Source organism: Phoenix dactylifera, chromosome 14 (genome assembly GCF_051530095.1).
Source record: "Phoenix dactylifera cultivar Ajwa chromosome 14, Ajwa_hap1_PhDact_Kaust_v1.1, whole genome shotgun sequence".
Classification (NCBI taxonomy): domain Eukaryota; kingdom Viridiplantae; phylum Streptophyta; class Magnoliopsida; order Arecales; family Arecaceae; genus Phoenix; species Phoenix dactylifera.
The window spans coordinates 10,544,727-10,572,551 of NC_143203.1; the positions used below are offsets into that span (position 1 = coordinate 10,544,727).

At 36.0% G+C, this 27,825-nt stretch overlaps 1 protein-coding gene across 1 annotated transcript in view; it reads right to left on the minus strand.

Annotated features, from left to right (window-relative positions):
* The window catches only part of LOC103697090 (uncharacterized), a 39,256-nt gene extending 23,017 nt beyond the window's left edge, over window positions 1–16,239 (minus strand). Inside the window, exons 1-10 of the mRNA XM_026801122.4 lie at window positions 15,714–16,239; window positions 13,837–13,940; window positions 9,023–9,109; window positions 8,851–8,926; window positions 7,506–7,580; window positions 7,312–7,365; window positions 2,381–2,440; window positions 2,109–2,225; window positions 445–539; window positions 103–305 (exon numbers count right to left, since the gene is read on the minus strand). Of these exons, the coding sequence (XP_026656923.3) occupies window positions 103–305; window positions 445–539; window positions 2,109–2,225; window positions 2,381–2,440; window positions 7,312–7,365; window positions 7,506–7,580; window positions 8,851–8,926; window positions 9,023–9,109; window positions 13,837–13,940; window positions 15,714–15,752 (910 nt within the window). The 5' untranslated portion in view covers window positions 15,753–16,239. The remainder of the gene's footprint in view (window positions 1–102; window positions 306–444; window positions 540–2,108; window positions 2,226–2,380; window positions 2,441–7,311; window positions 7,366–7,505; window positions 7,581–8,850; window positions 8,927–9,022; window positions 9,110–13,836; window positions 13,941–15,713) is intronic.
* Between the last annotated feature and the right edge of the window lie 11,586 nt (window positions 16,240–27,825).

Here is a 27,825-nt window from a genome sequence, read left to right on the forward strand (position 1 = left end):
ACAGAAACTGTTACTGTTTTGTGATAATAAAACTAGAATGCTCCTAAATAAATGTCTATAATTTCAAATTACGGCATTCCACCAATGGAAGCAGCCACCTACCTAAGCTCTCCAGCATGCCATCAACTGTCTCAGGACTAGCAGCAACCATTGTACCATGACTCAGCTGGCTCCGAAATGATTGATAGGAAGATGATAGTAGTCTTTTAGGATCTAACAAAGATATACATACAGACAATGAGTGCACCAGCACAGATTTAGGTCTCGAATCTTCCAGTGCATGACGAAATAATCTTCCCACGAAACTGCATTTTAACATCAAAGTGTTGTCATTGGTAAAAGTAATTAAGGGTTAAATATAAAAAATAATAGGTTCAAACTCATCAATATGATGATTTATGAAAAACTAACATTAGACAACTAGAAATCCTAAGAAAAAGTCACCTTGGACTGCAAATCTTAGCAGCAAGACCTGGTGGGGCATATCGAGTTATGGCACAAAGGATCTCTGATGCATTGGCATGCACTTCAGCAGAGTCCTGTTCCAGTAAGGCAAGATAAAATACAAACAAATGAGGTGATTGGTATAGAAATTTATAGCAATCAAGAAAATAAGTTTTGTTTCACTTAATGCCAAAAGTTAAATAAAACTGAATATAAAACATCAAAATTATGCATAGCTTTATGATTTCAACAGACATACTTCAATTACAATGTCTAAGAAATATAAAGTCATGTTCAATGGCAACATAAGAACACCTATGCCCAAATATGCAAGCCAACAGATACTCTAAAACTTGTACATAAGAAAGTATCCGCTAGTTAAAGGAAAGCTCAATTTTAGAATGAGACGTATGAATTTCTCTTAAACTTTAGCAATGCTTGACAATGATCCAGCAACAACGTGAGAGGTGTCAAACCCCTTATACTGAAAAACCTAGAATAAAGTTACGGTAACATGTAAGATTTTAACTCTCCTTTTCTTTTCCCCTCCTGTGATAGGATCGCTAACTTAAACAAGGATTGGTGGCATAACATATGAGACGGTAGACACCAGAATCACAGCCAACTATACAATCTTGTTCATTTCCTCCTTGAAGACTTCCTTTAGAGTTGTATGACAAAGCTAAACGCATGTTGATGGGAAAAGGCTTGTAGTTATTGTTATCGCATGCAATTATCATAGTTAAACAGTGAATTATTATATGACAAAAAAGATTAATAAAGGAAAAGGAGAAGAATAATACATGATTTATGGCTCCCATCAAAGAACAAAACCCGCATATAAATAATTAATTGTATAAAAGTGTCTGGCATGAGCAGTATTAAGAACCTATAACCAATGCTATAAAGTGTTCTATTTGCCAAGCATATTCTGATGACACATGCAGCTAGAAGTAAACATGCGAGGACAACTAGTGAAAATCCACAGGTCCTTAAGTCACTGTATGTAAATTAACTCTTTGAAGGAATCTGATGTCTAAATGGCGAAACTGCTCTTCCAATTCCCACCTACGATAACTAGCATGCTCACTCAAAAAATTAATTTAAAAAAAAAATCATGTCTCTTATTATTCATCCATTTGCCTGACTTGAAGAATTCACATTCTAAAAGATAAAAAATCTGACATATTCCTCCCTTATTAAGACATGAAATCTAACCATAAATCACTAAAACTACAAAAAAAAAAAAAATCCACTGAAGAACATTGTTGTCTCCATGTAGAATTTTAACATTCTGGGCTATGGATTCTTGAAAAAATAAACTACTTTCCGGCATTTGTATAGATCATGCATGATAAATTTTAATGACTACCATCAAATTCTAAAACCTGGTTTCTTTATCTCAAAAAAATTTGACAGTTTGTTCATGTGTCTGCTCTAGTAGATATACTAACATAATACAGCTTTAAATGTTTGACCAATGAGCATTTAGTCTCTATTTTCTTGTCTACAACTGTGTCATTTTTCCTTTTTTCTTTTTTTTTCTTTTTTTTTTCTTTTTTTTTTTGTGGGGGTGTGGGGGGGGGGTGTTTATAGATTGACACCACCAAAACAATATACAACACAAGACCGAATATACAAAATCATGCCACCAAAACACCTACCGATGAGCCAAACTTATCCACTATCATCTCAAGAACATCAGTATCTTCTAGCCATCGCATTGTATCCACATAGTTGGAATACATATTTTCATCGGCGCCAATCAACCGAATCAGTACCTGCTCAAAAAATCAATAGAAGAATTGAACTCTTGATTATTTGTATAAAAAACTAAGAAATGGTTGGAGCATAATGAGAATGGCTAAAGATTTGTATATTAATTAGATGTGACGTAGTCGGTTAAATAGATATTCACAACTTCTGCATGGCTGACCTCCATGATAGACGTGATGCCAATGAGATCAACAAGTTGGCAGATTATCTCCTGATGGCCCTAGATAATCATCAGGACAAAATGTCATTACAATGCAATGCATATTTATGAGATATATTAACAAAAATAATTATCGCAAAACTGTACAAAATTTTTCAAAATAGTAAGTCTTAATGCAGATAAGAGAGTAAAACTTACAAAAATACAAATAAAGAAAAAATGCAGGATAAGGGGCAGCCATACAACTTCTGCTGTTTGCTTTGCCCCAATGCAAGGCTGTCACCAATGTCGATAGGTATTTCTCATAATTTCCTAGTGGAGATTCTAACACTACAAACAATGAAGAGATTAACATTTTGTAATATTGCATTCCCCATCACACGATGGTAAGTACTGCACCAAGATATCCACTGGTTTCAATACATGAAACAGCAATCTACAGAAGGCCCCTTTTAAAATTATTACGCAGAGCAAGCAAGAAAGAACATTGCTCCCTCCCTCCCTTTTAGACCCAATTTATTTCATTAGTCTTGGACTTCCTATTTAACTACATTGTGGGCTTAGTTCCACCTAATCTTACAGTCATAAGATTACAAGTAAGAACTTATTACTCTACCTCATGTAGCCAAAAACTTGGAACAGAAGCAACAAAGTGAAATCATAATATCAAAAAAGGTAAGAGTTAGGTTTGCCGTACCGGTCGGTACCGTGCCATATCAGATGTACCGTATCATACCAGTACCGAACCGGTACGCAGTCTCGTACCGTGCCAACACTCGGTACGCCTTACCGTCTCATACCATACCGCATACCAACACTATAATAAGATGCCTACCTGTATGGAGTCTGGTACCGAAACGGCGAACCTTGGGCAAGACAATGCCTTGTATTTAACAAGGCAAGGGTACACTTGCTCCCTATATTTTCATGTCTTTAATTTCTACTGCTATATCAAGAATATAATGAGGTTCGGTTAAAATAAAAAAGAACATAGAAGTAGAACCAAAAGTCAAAAAATAAGGGCTGAAAAACAAGAGCTAAACAAGGTGAAAGACAGAAAGAACCTATGATTTTAATCCTAGTGCCGGCGGGCATGCCAGCCACCGACTAGCATGGCATAGCGACTAGCATGGCACATGCTGTGCCATGCCGTACAGGCATGACTATTCTGCACTGAAATAAAGAATATAAAAGGACTCAATACCCCCTTTTAGTTAAAACTATCTTTAAAAAGAATTAATAGATGCCATGCCGGTGCCAATATTGGCCTACCATGATGCATGCTAGCAGGCATAGAACAACAGTTGAAACCTCAGAAAAAACCATAAACATCACCCATTAGTCAATCTGGTAAAGCCTCTCTTAGTGGTTGCACAAAGATACTTGGGCACAAATGCCGCCTTCACCAAGTGTTTGAGAGGTTACAAGTATTTGGACAAGGGCTACCCACACCATGTAGCCCATTTCCTATAAACTTTTTCTACTGAAAAATAAATAACAAATAAATTTTGTTTAGACTAATGAAAGTCCATCAGTGAATTATATATTTCTAAAACTACTGAAGCCAAGAAAAAGAATTAGGCCATACATCAACAGCAATTCCTATTCTAGATTACCCTTTATTTTCCCACATCTGAAAGCAAGCCAGGTTATGCATGTGGAAGGTAATAATAAAAGCACAATTAGTGGTAACAGAATGTGTTGATAAGTTTCATATAGTTTGAACTCATGAACCTAGAAGAACTAGATGTCCGTTGCTTCTCAAACTTAACATCACAAAGATTATGGACAAAACCCACAATTTTTCATGTCCTAAAGAATCTTAACTAACAGGGGAAAGAACTCCATATAAATTTGCACCAAGAAATTGCTAACCAAGCTCAATTTAATATGGATGACTCCAAATAAAACAATCGAGCAAATGTCCTATATGTATATCCCAGATTCCGCATGGTCAGTCCAGCCCTCTGAAATCAAGGTACTTACCAACCAAAGCAACTGACTAGTGAGATGAGAACAACTTTAACAGCGTAACTTTAAGAAGGTACCTCCATATGCACCGAAAAAAAAGGGTACCTCCATGAGGAAAGGTTCATGGTATAAAGACTCTCCAAAACTGGTAAGTCTTATCCCAGACAGCCATAGCCACCTTTCACCATAATTTGGAAGAGATCCAATAGTCAAAAGCAAACTTCAAAACCAAAGAAACATGTCCACCCTCTAGGTTCTCCTTTCCTTGTACAACTTAGCTCGGCTACATGTTTCCAAAGAGCTCTATCTATCCTCCCCTCAAGTCAAAACAACTCGTGCCCAAAGTGAGAAATATTACCAAGTGTATTATAAGACCAGCCTCACTTAAACCTAGAGCTGGTTTCATATAACTAGGCTATATCCAGCATTTCCCTCTAGTCTTCCCCTTAGTTTTCTGTTGATGGGAACAATGTCAAATCTATACACAAACAAGGACCAAAAGAACATTGAATATTATATAGTTGGAAAAAAAAAATTGAGTAATGAAAGGTACCTCCATATATAGATAGAAGTTTCTATTGCACCTTGCCAATGAATCTACTATTTGATTTTTCAATCAGTAAGTCCTTAATCTAACTTCCTACATCATCAAAAAACCAGGAGATGCCCATAATACTTTCACAGAAGCTCCTACATCACAACAGAAAATCAAGTACTCCATCAAAACATTTACCAATATTGATTCCAAAAGGACAGAAAAAAACATGTTTCTCTTAACCCCATTCACCCACTCATAACAACCCAGTCAGATTCACAGTTCCTTCAATTGTTCAAATGAACATCATGAAACAGCACTAGCACAAATGGCAGTAGGGTTTTCCACACCTTGGCCATTCAAGAAACCATGAAAGGAAATCTTTGAAAGCTCTTTGACAGAACCTCTTCTACACTAATAACCTCCTAATTTAGGTAAAAAAGAAAAGTTAGAAGAGATGCTCACTAAAAAAATCCTTTATAAATACCATAATGAGTATGAAGTCGAAAAAATAAAAGCAATGCAGGATTTAACCATATCCGCCTCAACCTAAGACTCAATTCTCTTCATAACAGATACGAGTTGCCCCTGATCCACATAATCTTAAGCTTTATGAACAATCATCCAGACTTCTAGCCTTGTATCACTCCTATACAATAAGAATCCATTGGATACAACTATAAGTCATGAGGAAGTAGTTGCTAACGGAGCATCTTTTTTTTCTTTCATGGAAATAAGTGCGAGGAAATTTAAAGGCATGCAACTTTCCATGAGTTTAAGGCATTTCATGGGTGCTTAACTAGCAAACCTCTAATATATATGATCAAGATACTTTGCACACCCTAATTCCTGGTACAAGAGATGCCATATCATCCTATAGTTGAGGGTCTCGAGGTCTTTATATAGCAAGTTGTGCTAGCTGTAAATTTACTAAAACTGAAACAAATATGAGAAAAACTTATGTGAGTTTCTATGAATAAACTAAAAAAATACTGAATATTGTCACAACCACTCAAATTCCTGTTCATCTTGACAATAGTATGAGTTTATCTATTGGCACATAGATCATGTCTCGAACTAAAGATTCTCAGGAGATCTCTCTTCTCATGAATTACCTCCAGCATCCCAACGAAATTATTGCAAAGTTCCTTTTCTTGTTCTTATGCCTCATATATAAAAGAGGTAAGGGACAGTTTCTTGATTTTGTATAATACTAACTAATAGTACTTCCCATTAACCAATGTTTTTACTCAAAATTGAGCTCTTTGCCAAGTTTTTCATACCATTCAACAAGTACCAGAGTCTCCCAGATTCTGATCCATGAAAAAGTACCATTACTGCAGAAAATGATATCTTTAAATGTCCCTTTCAGCAAGAGATCCCCAAATATGAGCAGAGAGACTTAGCTAAAGAAGGTAAACAAAAAGCAACAACAGATTGATTGAAGCAAGAAAATCGAAGAGTTCAAATTATTCAAATCATGCCCATGCTATACTGCTTTGCATATCAAAGAATGTGCTGGACAACAAGATCCTTGAGCTTATCTGTTTTCTCTGGACATAATTTTTGACTAATGACTGAAATTCTAAGTGGATTGTCAAATGATAGTCTTCATAAGCACCATTTCTGCTCAATTACGTGGCCATTAAAATCCCAAGATGAGCATCGTACTTTATGTGAGTCGACTGGATTGCACACAACCATCATCAGTATGATCACCATGTTTATAAATTTGCCAGCAAACAAAGTAACGCACCTATTTAATAGCTTGATTGAAGCCATTTTTCACACATCATCACCAGGATAAGACAGCACATAGAATCATATTTGTCAGTATGAACCTTTTCATCTGTATACACCATCTTGTTCTCAATTCACGAGTGGAAACATCCCAAGCAAGTTCCCATAAGAAGGTACTGATTGATTAAAAAGAAAAAAAAAGACTTATGTTGACAAGTAAGACATGCCCCACAGAGGCCTTTATGCCAAAGGCGAACTGATTCTTTACAACATACACCAGCATACTGAATCAAGAAAGATAACAGGAAGAAAGACAGCAACTCCATGATTGAGTGCTACACAACTTTTTTTTTTGATAATAGTGCTAGACAACTAAGTGCACGCACATGTTTGGTTTTCATATGGATAGTTTGCTTTAGGCGATTGGAGATGGTTTCAGCTGCAAGGTGACAGAGGCCCATATTACAGAAAAATGATAAATGCAGTTTGACATTGTTCTCGTGAGTTTTATAATGTTTCCTTGCATTCATTTATTTTCAGGTTTTGGCTGTGATAAAATCTGGTTAAACATTTTTATTCACAGGTCTCGTGACCAAAAAAAAACCTTAGTTATTCATAAAGAGAATTCAAATACAAAACAATTTAAATAAACAAATTGAAGAAGTCCTTTTTTTGGATGAATCACCTGAACATAACTGATAAGAGGAGCTGTCTTCCGCAGCATCAGACATATGACAACCTGGCAGGTGTGAAAGAAAAGTTTGCATAGAGATTATAGGAAACTTTAGAACAGTGTAAGATCTCTTATATTTTCAAAATTTTATTTCCTTCCTTAATGTACTTAATCCATAACATACAACAAATAAGATAGAAGAATACCTTACTGAAGTAACCAGCCAATAATGTACTATGCGGGTGATCCGGTTTCAGGAAAGAGAACAACAAATTCATCAGCTGCAAAACAACAAAAAACACAGAGGCAACATAAGTAAATTAAAAAGAAAAACCAACCATGCTTAACACAAACTGAAACTGTGCAGGACTGATTTTTTAACAAAGAAAAATATAGGTATGAGGAATATATGTACATATCAAGGAAGGCAAAACCACCTTGAACCGCCCAGTTCAGGATGTACCGAGCTGTACCGGCGACGGACCAGGACAGTTCTAGCAATGAAATCGAGGAAGAGGGAAAGGGAGCAAAAAAGAGAGGAAAAGAGAGAGGGGGGAGAGAGGGAGGGAGAGGAAGAGAAAGAGAACAAGATGCCGGAAGAGGGAGAGAGAAGGGACTCGGAAGCCCTCCTCTCCTCCTTTGCTTGTCCGCAAGGGCCGCTGGGTGGAGCCCCTATCTCCCTCTCTCTCCCCCTCCCTCTCTGAGCCTTTGTTTCATTTGAAACAGGGCTCCGTCTTGTGGGGCTTACGGACGACCGAAAGAGGAGAGGAGAGCTTTCGAGCAGCCTCTCTTTCCCTCTCCCGACATCACTCTCTCTCTCCCCCCTCCCTCTCCCTCTCTCACTCTCTCTTTTCCTCTCTCCCCTTCCCCCTCTCCCCCTCTAGTTTTACCAAGATGGGACGGCATGGTACCGCACCATACCGTACTGTCGGCCTACCAGCATGAATGCCAGTTTCGGTACTGTAGACTCTAGTGTATGCATTTATACATATGTATATATGCATATGTATATATATGTGCCTGTGTGCATATGCATGTGCATGTGTTCATATGTATGTGCGTGTGTGCATATGTATGTGCATGTGCATATGTGCATACGTATATATATGTGTGTATATACATAAGTATATGTGTATATACACACACATATATATATGTATGTATATATGTACGTATACGTGTCTACGTATACGTACGTGTCTACGTATATATACATATATCTATACAAATACATATATACATATATCTATACATATACATATATACATATATCTATACATATACATATATACATATATCTATACATATACATCTATACATATATCTATACATACATATACATATATACATATATCTATACATATATATATATGTACGTATGTATGTACGTATGTATGCATGCATATATGTGTGTGTGTGTGTGTGTGTGTGTGTGTGTGTGTGTATCTATGTGTGTGTGTGTGTGTATCTGTGTGTGTGTGTATGAATATATGCATATATATGCATATATACACACACAGAAACTGGAGAGTATATGATAGATGAACTTACCTCCTCATCCTCTACCAAGGTTCTCAATATAATGTCAACCTCGCAAGTAAATATCTCACATGCAATAAAAGGAAACCTATACAACACCATGAAACAAAAGTCAAAAATAAATAAATAACACATAGAAAGGTGACACTACAGCAAATTCATGTGCCAATTTATTGTAATTTACTTGAAAGCCTGTTTCTTTTCAGCATCCTCAGGAGCTTCCTCTACAATATAGTGAAGCAATTGCTCCACTTGAGTCCTATCTCGCAAACTACACATGCAAAAATGATCAAAGGATAAGTAAAAGTACAGCAAACTATATTCAATTGGAAAGTGGACATATCGATTTAATGGTCACAAATTTCTTGAAATATTCATAATAGATATGTGTGTTTCTATATACATACAAAAACACATAAATATATACATACACACACACATATATATATATATGCAGATATATATACATATATATATATATACATATATGTATGTATATATGTATATCATTCGCATAGCTTTGCTTATTCATCTTCCAATTAACATAAAAATTCATTAAAAATTTGAACTTGGTGACAGAGTCAAGGACTATTTTATTAACTCTACCTTAAAAATTCTTAAGCCTGCCCCACTTAAAATTTTTATCCATTTTCTCAAATTTTGGTAGCATCTGCCAAAGAGAGTGACCTAAATCAGATGCTTACAAAAATATAGTTCCCACTTCCGCAAATGGCAAGAATTTTATTCTTTCAACACATACAAAGTCTCAAGTGTCCTGACCATAAGTCCCTATCATCCTTTGTTCTCTTATTCTTCTCCTTTTATCCATCTTTTTTCCATTTCAGAAGGGGGCCCTAGGGTGTACTATATCTCCTAGAACATTTCTAACATTCAATAATTTCATTTTCCATTTTTTTTCTTGAATTTAGCATACTAAAAGCTCCACAAGCTATTTGAAAGTGTGTTAAAAGGATAAATTAAATAGGAAAAAAATTAACAGTTAATTCAACTACCAAACAATAGTTTACTAATTGCAAACTTATGTCAATCTCATTTAATAATGTATTTATCATCTCAGATACTGCCTGCCAGTCATGGTAAAATATTTTAAAAAAAAGGTTCATTTGGGATGTCAGGTAGGAAGATCTCATTAAGCCTTCCACCAAGAGTCTAGAGCTACCTAGTTTCAATCCTTAGTTCATCAAAATTTTATAATGTATTGTATAACTATTTCACATATTTGATAAATATTAGATTTTCAATGTTGTTGTCTAAACATCATTAAAAATGAAAATTATCTGAATTTCCATATTTTCTCCAGATTATATGTTCTTTTCTTCATTTAAGCAACCAAAAATGTTGATTGACCCATGGATCATGCTGAAGTATAAAGATTATTTTAATTAGGAAAAGATAATTAGTATAAAGGACTAGACTGCCTTACCATTCCTTTTAAAAAAAAAGGTATGGTGAAAACAAATTAAAAAAACATAAGTCAGATTGATGAAAATCAGAAAAAGGTGAAGACATATCATATGAAAGACAAGGAGAAGATGAACAAGAAGGGAGAAGACAAAGGAATAGAGACAGAGGTGAGGTCCCATTAGTTATTTGGTGACGTTAAATGACCAAAGCAGAAATTTTACTTTCTTTTAAATGTAGGAGCTCCTTGGGAAGCTATAAGTGGGTAACTGGCTCTCCCTGTTTTTTTTAATAGAGGGTCGACCCTCTCTAATTAATATACATCGATTATTTTGAAACTAAAATATTTCTTGGTCTACCTTGATGGTGCAAGTCAATGCATCCTCTTGGATCATCAATCCTAAAATCACCAAATACAAACATCACCTCTGTAACGTATATGATTCCTCTATATTTAAACCTCAAACTAATATTTTCTTTGCTGCAACAAATACCAGCATAGACCAGTATCCACCTTTAAACATGAATCTTTTGTATAACACAGGCTTCCTAAAGCCTAGATAACCCTTCCTAAATCCTATTTTCCTTAAGAATGCAGCTCTAACTGTAAAGATTGAGGTATTTCAGATCTGACTTGCAAATTTCAGCAAGAAACTGATTGCTTCATACAAATACTAAAGCACACCGAACAGGATTGTTCCTACTCAGTTACCTGTTCCTGAACCAAATATCTACATGAATAACTCAACACAGGTTAATTATCCATGCCATCCCAAAATAAATTTATATCCTTCTAGAATCCTCACATGCCAGAAGCAAACAGTTTACAGCCTTCTTCCTCTTTGGAATATACAGGTATTTGGGCAACCATTAAGGTGAACTTCTCCACTGCTATGACCAAGAAACATATCTCAAATAAAATAAAATTCTGCGATTTGCAAATCAAGTCATATGTATTGCTTGGTCATATAGTGTTGTATTGCAGAAATGTATAGCCAACTTAGACTCAATGGTTTTGTTGGGGCTCCAAAGCTAAAAGGGGTGGCAGAGGTAACAAGTTTTGGCTAAGAAAGTAGGTAGGGTGATCTAATATTGGCCAGGGTATTAGATTTAGATTTTTCTATAAGATTTTAATAAGAACTAGGATCAAATATGAAAAAGGAATAAGTGGTGATCTTTGGAGATATTCTTTTCATGATTCCATCTTCAAATCTTTTATAAGAGCAATTAGTAGGAAGCCTTGAGGAACCTAGTAAGCTCCACACAGCTCAAATGGAAAACCAATTGGTTATTTGCTTCGCACTGCTCAAATGGAAAAGCAATTGGTTTTCCAATTTAAGATAGATAATTCATATTGTCTAATTTCTGTTCAGAACTACATAGATTTTTAATTAACAAGAAAGAAAAAGAAAATTTACCAATATTTTTTTGCTAAATTTAGACACATTCACAAAAGAAAACTCAAAAAAAATATTATTTAGATAAATAATGAAAGTACTATTATTAGCTATACATAACTCTAGAATGAAAAAAAAAAAATCACTCCCACTGCATGGATATTTTTGCAAGGACACATCAATTCTAACTTCACATTTTCATGTTGGATTTAAGACCTGATGAGATTAACATGGCATCCTTAAAGTTGTGACTAAGCATGTTGGAGGTTAACATGGCATCTTTAAAGTTATGACTAAGCATGTTGGGGAACTTAAGCATCAATTTCACATCAAAGTCATGTCACATTAGGGTATGCCCTTGCAAATTCTTAATGGAGGATTACTCAATGATCTATATTATTTATAATAAACCCCAAGCAACAAGTTGTTGCAGCAGAAGTTTAACTGATATAACTTAAAATTTAGAATGCTCAGGCATGTCAGAACTTCAACCCTCATAAATTTGGATAAATAATATACAACTTTATCAACTTTAATTGTTTATCATCATGGCACACCCTTCACCGTTGTAAAGGCCGTAAATACATTGAACAACACCAATAGAGAATCAATCCATTTCTCGAGTCAGCAAAAGTGCAAACAAGGTATTCCAATTGATCATCATATTGTCAAAGCATTTGGTTGCATTCTACTTCTAATTCTTAACTCGATGATCTTCACTTCCAGTACCAATTAAGGTAAAATAGACACAAAGATTAAAACCTTACAATTACAAATCCAATTTTAGATCAGACTGAAAGAGAAGAAAAGGAGGGTAGATCTTTGATCAAGTAAATCATCAAGAAAGATGATGAGATGAAACCCAGCCTCTTCTACAAGGGAGATGAAAAAGAATTTCAAACATCATACCTGAAAATAACATATAACAAATTCCCCTTAAAGGGCCATAACTAACCAATATGTGTGTATGCATAAATGTCTATATTTTCTAAAAACTATGGAACAATAATCAGTGATATAAGGCTAGAAACTTAAAAAACTGCAAAAAAAGAAAAGATGTTCTTGTCAAAAGAAATGATACTGCCATGCTTACTAAACTTTTAAAATTTTACTAATTCTCAATATCTATACGATATTTTTATATTATACGACTATTATATGTACATACATATAAGCTAAGAATAATTGTGAAGCAAGTTTATTGTACTTTACATTTCCCAAACATCCCAATTAGGTATATCAGACATCTTTGTAAATTCAACTGCCACGCATAAACCTTTTTTATAGTTCCAATATTGTCATTCCTGTAATAATGTTTGCATACCATAGGACCCTTTTCCAGTATTCTCAACATTTCAGGATTCATGACTAATGCTACCTCGGAGATGGGTGCCATTGCCCCTTGCTTGACGAATAGGAGATAAGACTAAAAGATTATCTTAAGTAGACATCCATGAACTATGTGGAGGAAAAGAAAAGATGTTGAACAGTTACAAGGAGAGTATAAGTATTCTTATCAAGCTTAAACATATACCGGCTGGTTTTTGGCTTTCAATTTTACCTCTGAAAGACGTCTGGTACATATAGATCTTCCCATGCTATAGATGAAGTTTGCCTTTTGTTTTGCATTTTTAAAGAAACACTTAGTATTGTTGTCCCAGCAAAGGGTTTCAAGATGAGCATACACAATCTCCATATCAAATAAGGCATTCTAAATGCTTCACAATTTGTTGGATTCTTCCATCTCAAGTTCTTGAGTCAAGGAAAGTTTGATCTTTGACAAACATTTAGTTCTTGAATTGTTTATTTCTTTCTTTGAGCTGGTGTTTTCACACACATTCATTCACCTTGAATGGATCACATTCAAAAACAGTCCTCCCTTATAGTCCAGTAGTTTCTATTGTATCCAGTATTTTGGTGGTGCTCATAATTGAGCAGATGTAACATTACTAAATCTGTTGCTTGATCATTCTTTCATAGGATACATGGATAAGTTCTCTTTTCAATGTTAAAAATACATTATCAGTTCATATGGCAAAAAGAATGAAAAAGAAGCAAGCAGAATATCAAAGATAAACATCTAATATACCTAGATATTAATAAGGCCTCACCTAAAAACTGGAAGCAAATGAAGAAACAAACTATCAGAAGGTAAAGTCAGAAAGGAAAAGCTCATTACAAATTAATAAGACGGGTATTCAGAGCTTTGCATTCTTGAATTATTTCATCCTCATCAAGAAGCTCTTCCAAAGTAAAGCTTTCCTTGTCTAAAATAGTATCCACCTGAGTAATAAAAACAAAAATGGATCAAAAAAAAAACAGCACAGTTGCATTACTAATAGATTGTTGAAAATAATATCACCTACAACAATAAAAACAGTAAAAAAATTTCATGATGACACCAGAATAGATAAAAATCCTTGCATTAATAGATGATCTGAAAGAACATACTTTGAAAGATAGCATAAAGGTTTTAACATAGGATCTTGAAAAAAGGCATACCTCCTGATAAATATACATGGTAAAGATGATAAAACAACAAACTATATAGATGTGAAAAGCATATGGGTTATAATTGTGGATATCAAACTCAAAGAAATAGTGAAAGTTAAAACAACACAAACTCATCACACTTCCCAACAAAATGAGACCTTATCATGGAACAGAAGGCTCCACACAACAGACAGCCATAAACAATAAGATGTTAAGCCTAAATCTTGATGTGGCTGACATCCATAAGAATAATTCCAAATTACAAACTTAACCAACCAACCCAACCTTCAGGCTTGAAAGATAACTTTAATATATGGTGAGGGTCACTCAGTCAGTTCTCACATGCTTTAATACTTGTAGATACAAAGTCCATGTGAGAATTGTATATGAACCGTTAAAAAATGATGCATTCGCATATGATTGAACGTATATAGACAGTAGTTTGATGGTATTCTCAAAGAAGGACGCCCAAAAATGAAAGCAACTATAAGTTCTATTCTCAGAACCATTAATTCTTTCAAAAGGTTGGCAATTTGAAGTCTATGTGCAGCTGTTTCCAAAATTAACACAGAGTTAAGTTTCTATTTTCTGCAATACAAAAATGCAATATAATCATTTCAATGGGACAACCAAGAGATGAAAAATATAAATACTGTTTAATGAAGAAGAAAGTAGAATAACATCAAGACTACGATGAATAGTGCTGGTACCACACCAATAAAAACCACAAGCAACCATTGAATTAGTTACATTGAAATCCATTCATTCACCGCAACAGAAGAGTGGACAATGTTGTGTTCATTGGATCATTTATCACTATTGCCATCATGACCATGACTTCCAATGGGAACCCAATGGGGAACAAAAGGCAACAAATACATACATTGAAGGAATAAAAGATTGCAAGCAATGATATGGATTCCCAGAGTATATCAAAGCCAAATGTATTACATCTATTCAGCAATAGACAAAGACCATGCTGTCAAGAGAGCATTATGCAAGAACCTAGATAAGAAGACAAATCACCCATGCAGCAATGTGCGGCAGCATATTTTCACAGGCAGAAATACAAGCATTCTAAATAAACTGCCTGGTCATTCTATTAACTCTTGCCTCAAATAGGGAGCTATAGGACTCCATCCATGACAGCTTTTCTTCTTTCAATTGCCCTGCTTTCTAGAATTCAAATTGTTCAAAGTGAAAGAAAGAAAAGGCGACTCCTCCTAAGCTTCACAATAACATTTAAAACAGCTAATTCAGTTCATTGTATGATCCGCTGATTCACCCAAAAAAAAAAAAGATTTATTAATGTTTTCGACACTAAAGGAAATATGGCTGCCTTCAAAACACAAAAAAAAAATCCAGGCTGCAACTCTAAATCAATAATAATCACACAGAATAACATAAACCCAATCCAAATACTTACTCTCTAAACTCGGAGCGTTCGTAAATACAGGAAAACCCTAAACTTTCCCGCGGATTCCCCAATTACACCCTCATATCCAAACCCCAGGGGTAGGAAACTAAATTAAAAGAAAACGCATGAAGGGCTTTCAAACTTACGGGAGAGGCCGTGGACAATCCGGTCATGCGCCAGAACATCTTGACAGGCCCAAATGAAACAGATCCCAATTGCTTCCTCGATTCCCTAAACCTCAGATCTAGGGTTCCAAGCGCCGGAAACCGGATTCCGGATTGCCCAAGGAATGCCCTAAAACTCCAGGAATGAACCAAGAAACCTAAACAAAATCCTAGAATTCCTCCTCCAGTGCCTCCAATCTCCCCGCTCCCAGAGATCAAATTGAGGATCGGATCAACCAGCAGCAAGAAAACGCCCTCGAGAAGCGAAGAAGGGGAAGCGAAAGAAAGATTGAGACGAGCGGGGAAGGGATCGAAGGCTTCTATCAAGAGGGTTTGGAAAAACGGGGAAGGAAAAGAGAAGAGACCGGGAATGGGAGGAGAAGGGGGGTGGGGGGGCGCGAGCAAACCCTTCAATCGCGGGATGGAGTGTTTTGGGAGGAAAAAGGGACTTTTAATGGGGGAATTATTACTATACTTGTGGTATGTAGGGAGCTTAAATACTTGGCTTACGTTGGTTTTAGTTTCATTTTTATTTGTTTAATGGATTCTATCGGGGCTGGCTGGAAATGGATAGCTATGAGTCAATGCATTTAAGGGCTTTTATTGCAAATCACAACTTTTATTATGCACCATTTACGGCTTGAAACTCTTCTTGTCGTCTATTCGAAGACATCCAATAAAAAAACAGAAATTTGTCTTGTCGATATTTGCAAAGTGATCCAGAAAAGGCTGTATATATATAAGCTTGAAAAATCTAATGTTAAACGCCGTTACGCCGAATAACGTAATCCGTTAGTTGACGTATAGAATAGACTTTTAGGATGAAAATCCCTCGAACTTGTTTGGAAAATCCAACAGACTGAATTTTCTATAGAACCATAAATTATACAATCGATTTAAGCTACACTCATATGAACTTAATCCCTTTCAAACCTAAATTATATGAGAGGATAAAGATATTTCTTCTTCATCTTGTAGTCTAATAAATTTATAGATGGCATTTAGGCTAAAACTAGGACGAGCCTTTAGAAGAAAATAGACTGGACAGATTAATAGGCCTGATTCCTATAGAAAATCTGGCTCAGTACTGCTAAATTTCCTAAACAAGCCTCAAGTGCCTTGGTTCTTTTCTCATCACCCCCCTTCAAGCAGCCCATTTTCACCATGCCACCCCCTCCACGGTGGTAATTATATCTATCAATCTCCACCACTCCATCATCATTTTCATCAAGCACATCAACAACTCCTCTTTCGCCCATACTAGGTACCCGTCGTTGCACCACTATGTGGGTGGACAATGGATACAAGTAGCACCGATTCGAGATGGGTCACCAATTTGATAGCTCGAAGGCGCAAGACAAAGCTGCAAAGTAATAACCTAAACTAACAAAGTGATAATCTAAATTGTTAACCAAAGTAATAGTCTAAATTGTAAAGTAAAATTAAATAAAACCTATAAAAAGGAAGCATAAAATAAATTTTAAAATCTAAAGATTGAGAATTAAACCACCAAAGAATAACTAGTAGCAAAAATATATGTTATGGATTTGCCTAATATGTATTTTAAACTAATATATATCAAACACTAACCAAAGGAACAAAGAGATTCAAGCCAAAGCCAGTTCTAAAAGGCTGCTACATATAAGAAAATAATCTTAGAGATCTTATACAATTAAGCAATGTTAAGATAAGTCAAAGATTTTATTTAGTCAATCGATGTCAAGATGAGTCATAAATCTTGTCATGATGCATATTATAGAAATATTCTTATTTTTTTTTAATGGCGAAACAAATGTGGTCATACTTATAAAAAGATTCAGGGATCAATTACAAATAGAAGTGCCTAGCCATTAGTAAAAAGCATCTTGAATTGATTGAAATTTATAGTCCTATTATCTATTATTCCTTACGTTTGGTTCACAGAAAGAGGAGGGGAAAAAATGTGGTCAATGAAAAAATAGATAAATGCCTCATGTTTGATTGGAGTTTTCAAAGAAGAGAGATGAAAAAGTAGCTTTCCTATGAAAATAAAATTTTTATATTTTATGGAGAAAAAAAATCCATATAGGATATAAAAAAGCCACTTTTCCACCAACAAAAAATTGGGATAATTTTTTTTCAAATGTATCCTTAAGCTTTTAGATATAATGGGGTAAGATATTTCTCTTTATTAAATGCATAATATATATTTTATATAACTTTCTCAAAAAAAAAAGCTCAATCAAATATAAGCCACCCTGAAATGTGCTACTTTTTTGTAGTTAACCCAACATGCAAAAACCATTTTTTCAGGCATCAGCTTTTCAGAAAAATATTGCAGTAGAAAATTTCTTCCCGCAAACCAAACGAGTCCTGGATTTTTTTTTTGTTTCTTCCACCTATCTTACTTTTACATTATTGGATAGATTTTCTTGCTTAAGGAGAAAGTTCACCATGTGCACTATTTTGATATTAGAGTGAGCATGATTTGCTTGTTGTATTCTGCATTAATATTGAAGCTATGGTTCACTAAAATACTCACAACATCTCAGTACCAGATATTGATCCAGTAGATGTAAGATCCAATAGTTGTAAGAATATATAGCAAACCTACAGGAGGAACGTGATCGTGCGGTTGGACATAATCGCCATCTTGAATTAGGAGAATAATGTACCATCATATGCTTCTTTCTAGCACCTTTTATCAATCCTTTCTAGTATCATGCTTTAAATCAAGCTCAGTTTAATTTCCTTTGCTTGATGAAAGAGTCTCATAAGATCATGAAAGGCTCTTCCATATCAAAGCAACCTATCTGAGTTTTATAGGAGGCTGAAATATGCAAACTTTCTCATCTATATCACCACCATCAAAAGATTTTTTGAAGCTATAGACATCTTTGATAATAAGAAAGTGGAGATTGTGGCCTTCAAATTATGAGGGCATGTATATATATATGGTGGGAGAATATCTAGTGCTCGAGTAAGCGTAACAAATATAAAGATCACCATTTGGGCAAAAATGGAGAAGCAACTATGTGCCACTTTCTACTGGTAGATCAATCTAACTCCCTTTATCGATCTAATATGAATCTTAGGTAGGGTGAAAGGAAGGTCATTGATTACATGATGAAATTTTTTAAACTCTCTACTTTGGCATGCTTGCATGAAGTTGAAGGAACATATGTAGACCATAATCTCAATGCTTACGGGTTTTGATCTATGATGAGATCACTTATCACACCATGTGGCATGTGAATAATGCTTATGCCAAGGCACTGCATGTAAAGAAGAAGCTACGATAAGATCAAATAGCAAGAAAGGGATCCACCTTTGTATGTGCCATAACATGTGCTACCCTTCCTCCTTTAAGACACTACAACTTGCCTATTCTAGCATTGGAAGGAGACCACAAGCTAGCCAACAATCACATCATGGTCTCAAGCGAGGCGAGTCCTTATGAACCATGCCACATGACACACATAGTCCACCATCTTGCTATACTTATGGAGATCCAAGGAATTATATATTTGAGTCCTTAGTGGTGCTCCCTACTAAAGTCCATCTTGTTATAAATGGGATGGTGAGTATAAAGAGCATGGCTGTTGCCCAAGGTGACAACCCAAGAGGGGGGGTGAATTGGGTTTTCTAAAAATTATGTTCCCTAATTTTTACTTTGAATAGAATGTAGCGGAATGATAAGATGTTATTTACTTAAGCTCTAGGCAATTACAAGTAAAGCAGTAGAAAATTAAGCTAGAGCAATTATACTATGGCTTTAGGGTGCAATTGATCTAAAATTAACTTATAGTTGTATGATCAATTTTAATCTATGTGTATGGTAAGAATGGAGTGGAAGCTAAGCAAATTCTAAACAATCACTTGTAACTCTATAGAAAACAAAGCTAGAGATGTTACACAATCAAGCATGAATGTAAGGCATGAAATACAAGAGATAAGGCATCACAAACACAAAGATGTATAGTGGTTCGGTGCACCCCAGCACCTACATCCACTCCCCAAGACCTCTTGGGAATTTCACTATAATCCCTCAGATTACAGTCGGTTGTTTTACAAGCTCACAACCCAACTTGTTGTTTTGCGAGATCACAACGAACTCGGTCGGTTTTCACAGGCTCACCGACTAGAACCAACCGATTGTTTTCACGGGCTCACAATCCAACCCAGTTGGTTTTTTCAAAGGCTCACCAACCACAACCTTACAACGATTGTTTTCCGGGTTCACAATCAACCCAGTTGGTTTTCCCAAAGGCTCACCAACCACAACCTTACAACGTTGGTTTTTCCTTTGGCTCACCAACAAACCTTAACCCCTTGATTCAATCCCTTGATTGAATCAAGTTACAAGATATTAGAACAAGAATTTAAAACAAATACACGCTTCTTAAACAAGCAAATATAGCAATGTAAACAAGTAGAGTAAAGAGAAGAAGCCCTCAAACAAATTTGTAGATGAAGGAACTCGGCTTCTTCTTTACTTGACCCTCTTCTGATTTAGCACGAGGTAGAAGATCACTGAGGCAGCACACAGTTGAAGAGGAAGCTTTGGGATTCACTTGGATGCTCTTCTTCTCTCTCTTTTACTTTGAATGGCCCTTTTGTGCTTTTGGGAGATTTCCCTTGTAATCTCTTTGAAATCTCTTCCCTAAATGTTCTCTCCCACTTCCATCCCTTCTTCCCTAGCTCTCCTCTTGATTTTATAGCTTTAGAGGGAGTGGAAACAAAAATCTAGCCGTTAGAGACAAAAATAGAGCCGTTGGAATCAAAAAAAAACTAGCTGTTATGCCTCCCAGCGTGCTGGAGTCGACTCGGCTGAAGTAGAAGTCGACTCGGCTGAAACAGGAGTCACTTGTGAATAGTAGTCTGTCGGCACTGTAGCTGGGAGTCGATTCCGCACTGTAGCGCTGAAGTTGGAGTCGACTCGAGCACTGTAGCGCTGAAAATCAACTCTCTGTCGTTTTGTCTGTTCTCAGTCGGAGTCGACTCGCAGAGTCCCGGAGTCGACTCAAGCACTGTTTCTTGAAACTCTAGAGTGCCAGAGTCGACTCTGAACTTCCAGGAGTCGACTCGAGGACTATTCTTTTGAATCTTTCTTTGAATTTGCTCCTCCAATTTGAATCCTTTGAACTTGAAACTTGGGCCAATGAAGTGTAGCTTTCTTCCAACTCTTCTTGAGAGCTTTTGAGGCCTTCTTGTGTTTATCCAACTTGCTATGTTCCTTGCAATACAAATTATCTTTCTTCTTGCAACACACACATTAGTATTTATACTTCAAGATTTTGTGATCATCAAAATCAATCTTTAAATAAATCTTTGGGTCATCAATGGCATTGATAGATGAGAGTTGGTTGGTGAACCCATCTATAACGACAAACAAAGTGATGAAGTCACCATCAAGCTTGAAGCAGATCAAGGCCAAAACCTTCTCTTGCATTAAATGTTGCATGCATCTAAAGTTAAAAAAGAGGATGAACTTTGAACTAATATTATTCATACTAGCTGCACTATTAGGGGACATGTTTGCAACATCATCATCAATAGCGTGTCATACGAAGGTATTGCATCTCAAGTAATCATAGACAAGCTCAATCTAAAGGTAGAGAAGCTTTTGATACCATAAAAAGTTGGTTGGTTAAAAAAAGCCAATGGAAAAACTATCTCTAATCACTGCTTTGTCAAATTTTCTATAGTAATACTTATGTTGACATGGTTTTGGTGCAATATAACACTAATAGATACTTACCATATATTACTTGATAACTCTTGGTAATATGACTAAGGGTTGATACATAATAGAAGATGCAATGCATACTCACCCTTTCATAAAAATGGAGTAAAGATCGTACTCTCACTCATGAAATAAGAATCCCCACCAAAGAGAAAAAAAGGAGGATCTAGGTCTCCTTACCATCAAAAACTTCCTGGTAGTAAAAATAAAGGCCCAGGTTGCACCAATATGGTTATCCACAAGAAAAAGGATAGCGTAAATCCAAGACCTAATGATAAAAAACCACTCATTATGGATTTTGATATTCTGCTGCCTAAAGAGCTCCTCATACTTAGTGGCAACTTAACAAATTTTCCACTATCGCATCGCATCAAAGGAATATGTGGAGTTACAAAAGCAAGTCAATGAGCTCTTTTTGGAAAGGCTTGATTTGTGAGAGTATAAGTCTCTGTGTCGTGCCTACCTTGATCACTCCAAAGAAAGATAGAACCAAAAGATGTGTGTGGATATTCACACCATCAACAAGATCATGATGAAGTACCAATTTTTCATCCCTCAGCTAGGTGATATGTTGGTTACAGATGCTCGTATCATCTTCAAGATTAGCCATGGCTTGGCCTATCACCAAATTCCAATCCTTTTAGGTGATGAGTGAAAAACTGTGTTTAAGGCACAAGATAAGCTTTATGAGTGGCTCTATATGCCATTTTATCTCTCTAATGCCCCGAGCACATTCATGCAAGTAATGAACCAAGTACCAAAATTTTAAATCCTATGGGATTAAGGCATCTCAATTTTTTCATGGAATAGGATGTTACCCATATAAGCAACATAAGAGGGGGGTGAATAGGGTTCTTTTAAAATTTTAAACATAATATGCAGCAGAAGTGATTAAGTGCAGTGCAGAGGTAATGAAATGCTTAAATGAAAATGTCAACCCTAAAGGATGAATTTTGATGATTACAAAATACTTGAGTTAATGTTGTGTACTAATGATGTTGGCTTAATTGTAAAATCCTTATCCTTAATTCTTCATAAACACTTTATTGGATATGTTCTAAAAAAAAATGATCTTAATCCAATCCATGAAAATCAAGGATAAAGTCTAAAGAATTCTGTGTGAGACACTAAAGTCAACCCCAAATAAAAAGGACAAGTTTGAGTTGACTCTGGCACGTTTTTTTCAAGTAGCACAGTCAATGAGTCGACCCCCATAAAATAAGAGTCGACCCTTATGTAGTTCAAATTAAACAGAGAGCTTTTACCGCCTAAGATTTAAACAGTCGACCCTTGCTCCTAATGAGTCGACTTCCGACATTGAAGAGTCGACCATTATGTTTAAAGAGTCGACCCCAGTTTGATGAGTCAACCATTATTTCAAATGAGTCGACCCCCGACATTGAAGAATCGACCCCAGTTCAATCTCAGCATTGGCTAGAAAAACTATTGGATGAGTCGACCCTTATGTTCGAAGAGGCGACTCCTAAATAAGATGAGTCGACCCTTAAGTTTAAAGAGTCGACCCTTTGAAGTTACAACAGCAAGAGTCGTCTCAATATTTTGAAGTGTCGACCAAGGATAAATATGAGTTGACCCCTATACAGCTGGGACCACAATGAAAATCTTGTAACAAATTTTTTCTTTTTCTGTAATAGAAAAGATTCCTATCAGAACGGCAAGAAAAAAATTTGAATCCCTCTGAAGAACTTATCTATAAATTCAAGAAAATCTTAGAAAGAAAACAACAAGGAAGAGAGAAACATTCAATCAAGAAAAAGAAGTTTCCACAAAGAAATGAGAAGAAAAAAGCAAAAAGTTCATTATCCTCACCGGTATTCCTCTGAAACTTGCTCCTGTGAGGAATTCAGTCAAAGCTTCTTATCCATTGCAACAAGAAGAGTTGGTGCTCGGCATTGGAATTCACATCATCAGCCAACCTCTTCATTGCCCTCAGCATTGCTTCTATTGATTCATTTTATACGTTATGAAGCTTTAGTTTTCTAGTTGCAGCAATCATTTATTTGGTTTATTTGTTGTTGTAACAGTTTCATAATCTGAAACTTGTAAAGGCACTTCCAAGTCTTAATTGGAAGTTGCTAAAAACCAATTGGGTTGTTTGTGAGCCTGGAAAAATAAACAGTGTAAAGTTTTTGGTTTGTTTATCTGAAAACCAACTGGGTTGTTTGTGAGCTCGAAAAAACAAATGGTGATATATTTTCAGTTGGTTACCTGAAAAAATCGACTGGGTTTCTGATTTTGCGCCCGAAAAACAATCAGGCTGTAATTTGCTGGGTTATAGTGAAATCTCAAGCTTGACTTGGGGAGTGGATGTAGGTGTTGGGAATGCACCGAACTACTATAAATCCTTGTGTTTGTATGTGGCTTGTCTCTCTTTTTTACCGTATTTTTCTAACTGTGTTCCTCATCTTATTTACTGCTTTATTTGTGCTACTTTAATTCCGCTGCTAGATCTCTGAGTTATCAAAAAATTTTAGTGAGTCATTCACTTCATTATTTTTTTTAAGAGACCCAATTCACCCCTCCTCCTCTTGGGCTATACCTTTGGGCAACAAGTGGTATCAGAGCCTGATACTCACAGTCACTTATTGATCTAACAATCAAGAGTTAAAGGTCATGGCAGCCTCTATGGGATCTTCCATTGTCGAAGAGCAATCTACCAACAAACCACCTCTTTTCAATGGCACAAACTTTACTTATTGGAAAGCCCGTATGCGTATTTTTATTCAAGCACTTGATTATGATTTATGGATTGTTATTGTCAATAGACCTCACACACCAACTAAGATTATTGATGGCATCACCTTATTCAAACCTGAAATTGAATGGAATGACCATGTTAAAAGAATGGCTCAGCTGAATGCAAAAGCCATGAATGTTCTTTACTATTCTTTAGATGCAAATGAATTTAATCGTATATCTATTTGCATGACTGCTAAAGAAATCTAGGATATGCTGAAAGTTACTCATGAAGGCACTAACTAGGTCAAAGAATCTAAAATCACTATGCTTGTGCATAAGTATCAACTATTTAAAATAGAAAACACTAAGTCTATAACTGAAATGTTTTCTAGATTCATTGATATTATAAACGGCTTGAAAAACCTTGATAGATCTTACTCTAATAGTAATCTTGTTCGAAAAAATCTTTAGATCTCTTCATAGAGCATGGAAAGCAAAAGTCACTGCCATCCAAGAAGCCAAAGATCTCAACTCTCTCCTACTGGAAGAACTGCTAGGTTCCTTAATGACTCATGAGTTTTCAATGAAACAGAACCTTGAGGAAGACGAACCCAAGAAGTGCAGAACTATTGCTCTTAAATCCACTCAGCTTGAAGATGAGAGCGAGGATTCTGATTCTGATAATAGTGATGAATGGCCCTGATTACAAGAAGGTTCAGAAAGTTTTTCAGAGAAAAAGAGAAAACTTCAAGAAAATGCCTGTAATCAAGGGGGAGCAAAGTAAGGAAAACAACAGGGGGCAACATATTTGCTATGAATGCAAAAAGCCAGGACACTTCAGAACTGACTGTCTTTTGTTAAAAAAAGGTTCCAAAAAGATTGAAGAAGAAAGCTATGCTGGCTACTTGGAGTGACAGTGATGATTCCAGTTCTGGAAAAGAAGAACAGCAACAAAAAACTGCAAATCTGTGTCTAATGGCACATGAGAATGAGGTATACTTAGATACTTGTTGCCCAGAGATGGTCACCCAAGAGGGAGGTGAATTGGGTGTTTTAAAACTTTTTGTCTAATTAAAACAAAACACACAAGGGTATGTGCTAAAGTAAAAATAAAGTTATAAGCACAGTCAATCGCAAACACAAAGATTTATAGTAGTTCGGAGCTTCCACTGCTCCTACATCCACTCCCCAAACACCTTTGGGAATTTTCACTATAATCAGCGATTACAGTTCGGTAGTTTTCCGAGTGCACTACCCAACTCGTTGTTTTACCCCGGGCTAACAATGAACCCTACAATCCCCCAATTTGACCTAGGCTTGGGACGCCTATCCCTTGTTCCAAGTTCCTTGACTGGAACAAGCACAATAATCAAATGTTTTACAAAGATTTAAAAGCTCTTATGAAAGCAAATATAACAATGAAAAACAACAAAATCGGAAGAACCCTTTTTGCCGTTGGAAGCGTGGGTAATGGTGGTTCTTCCGATGTAGATCACGTTGGCTTGAATGCGAGCTTTGAATGCCGAGTGGGAGTGAGTAGTTGAGCACGAAATCAGATGAAGAAAACTTGAATGCACTTGATTTCTCCTCTTGAAAGCACCAACTCCCTTGAACCTCTTTTTCTTTCTTCTCTCTCGAATGATCTTGTGTTTGGTTGGTGAGAAGTTGTTTATGTTGGGAAATGTATCCTAAATGTCAATCGTCAGCATGTTGATGATTAAATGAATTGACAAATCAATAAAGGTTTTTTTGGCATTATTCATCATTTTACATCTTCAAATGAACTCTTATATGATGAAGTCCTTAGGACTTTTTAATGATAAAGGAGGATTTATCTTCGAGTCCTTAAACTAGTTCGCGACCAAATGATATGTTGTTACAAGGACGACAGCATTATCAAGATTAGGTCGTTGTGTGACATATACGTTGGTTGTCCTCTTAACCAAGGAGTGTGGAGACACTGGTATGCCACACAGGTGAAGTGTAGGAGTACATTTCACTGAACGTGACCAATTCCGGAACGCTCTACTGTCAAAAGATGTTCCGAGTGGATATGGGTATAAGTTTGGCCTTCTGACCTGAGACCGCAACCTGTGACTAGCAAGCAACTCACTGTACTTTGGTACCGGACTACCTGAATTTTTAATTCAGTGACGGAAGGTCACTGGGTGCAGTCAAGTACTTGCGTAGTCAGTTGTGAGTCAAGATGGAATTGACCCCTCCTGGAAACAGGAATAATGTCTTGTGATTAATTTAGCAAAACCTTGGCCAGGGTAATCCCAGTGAGGAGTCACGGGATATCTAAAGTTAATCACATAATGGATGTACTAATTATAGGGTTGACAGTGAGCTCTAAGTCATCCTGGCATTAAGAGTCAAAGGGATTGAATTATACAGTAACCATAGTTCAGGATTCTAGAATATTTGCTTCGCATATATTCGGCCTATTCGGACGTCGGGTACCATTGCTAGATGGTCACATCGATTAGTGTAGGAAGTCGTTCCTATACTACCGGCTTAGGTTCGAACCTATGAGGTCACACGCATAGAAGATTCCTGATTGATCAAGAAGGCTGATGAATGATTAAAAATCATTCAGGGGTAATTTGGTCAATTCGATTGGCAAATTATCTTATAAAATAATTAAAGTAATTATCGGAGGATTAATTAGTAATTAGATTGCTAATGAACTCAATTGGATTGAGTAATTAGACTAAGAATGAGCCAAATTGAATTAGATTCAATTCTGGGCTCAATCAGGGTTTTTGACCTGATTGGATTAGGTCTTAATCAAGAGGACTTAGGTTGACCAAATTAAATTAGATTAAATTTGTGCTTAATTAGGGATTTACCTAATTGGATTAGGTTCAACCCATGGTAATTGGATCATTCTAATTGTTAGGATTTAATTAAATTAAATGGGTTTGATCTGAAACTGTTCGGATCTTGAAATCCACCTGTCACATATCCATGCATGGCGCCATAAATTGATTTTTAATATGATTAAAAATTAATTTAATTTATTTAATGGTGCCATGGGACACTTGGCAACATCAGGGACCTCTTTCATCATTAGATGGGTCGAAATGGAGAGATAAATTCATGAAAAGAATTGGATAAGATCAAATTCTCTCTCTTCATGACATATGTCATCCTTATCTTTATCTCACTTCTAATTAAGGTTGAATTTCGAATTTAATCATCACAAAATCACCACGTGACCCTCTAATCTGTTTGGGGGCATGGGAATTTCGAAATTGAAAGAGGAAAGTGGCAACATGATGAATGGTTTAGATTAGATCAAGCTTCATCATGTAATGGCACATGAACTTGAATTTTGAATTCAAAATTCAAAACCCCACAAAATCCTCCACAAATATGGGATGGTTGGCATGAAGTTAGGTAGGAGAGCAACATTAAAAGGACCTCCATCATCTGGTGGTCGAATTCAAGGAAAAAAGAGAGAAAAAGAAGAAGAAAAAAGGGAAAAGAAAAGAGAGGAACCCTAGTTCATGCATGGAAAAATTCTGCATTCAATCTAGCTGACTTCTTCCTCCTCTAAGTCCATCGCGCCATTAGTGTTAGGGGTCCCTGATAAGAGTCTTTAGATCAGATCTAGGTCCTCTTCAATCCCTTTAAACCTTTCCTCCAAGTTCTTCCAAGAAGGCG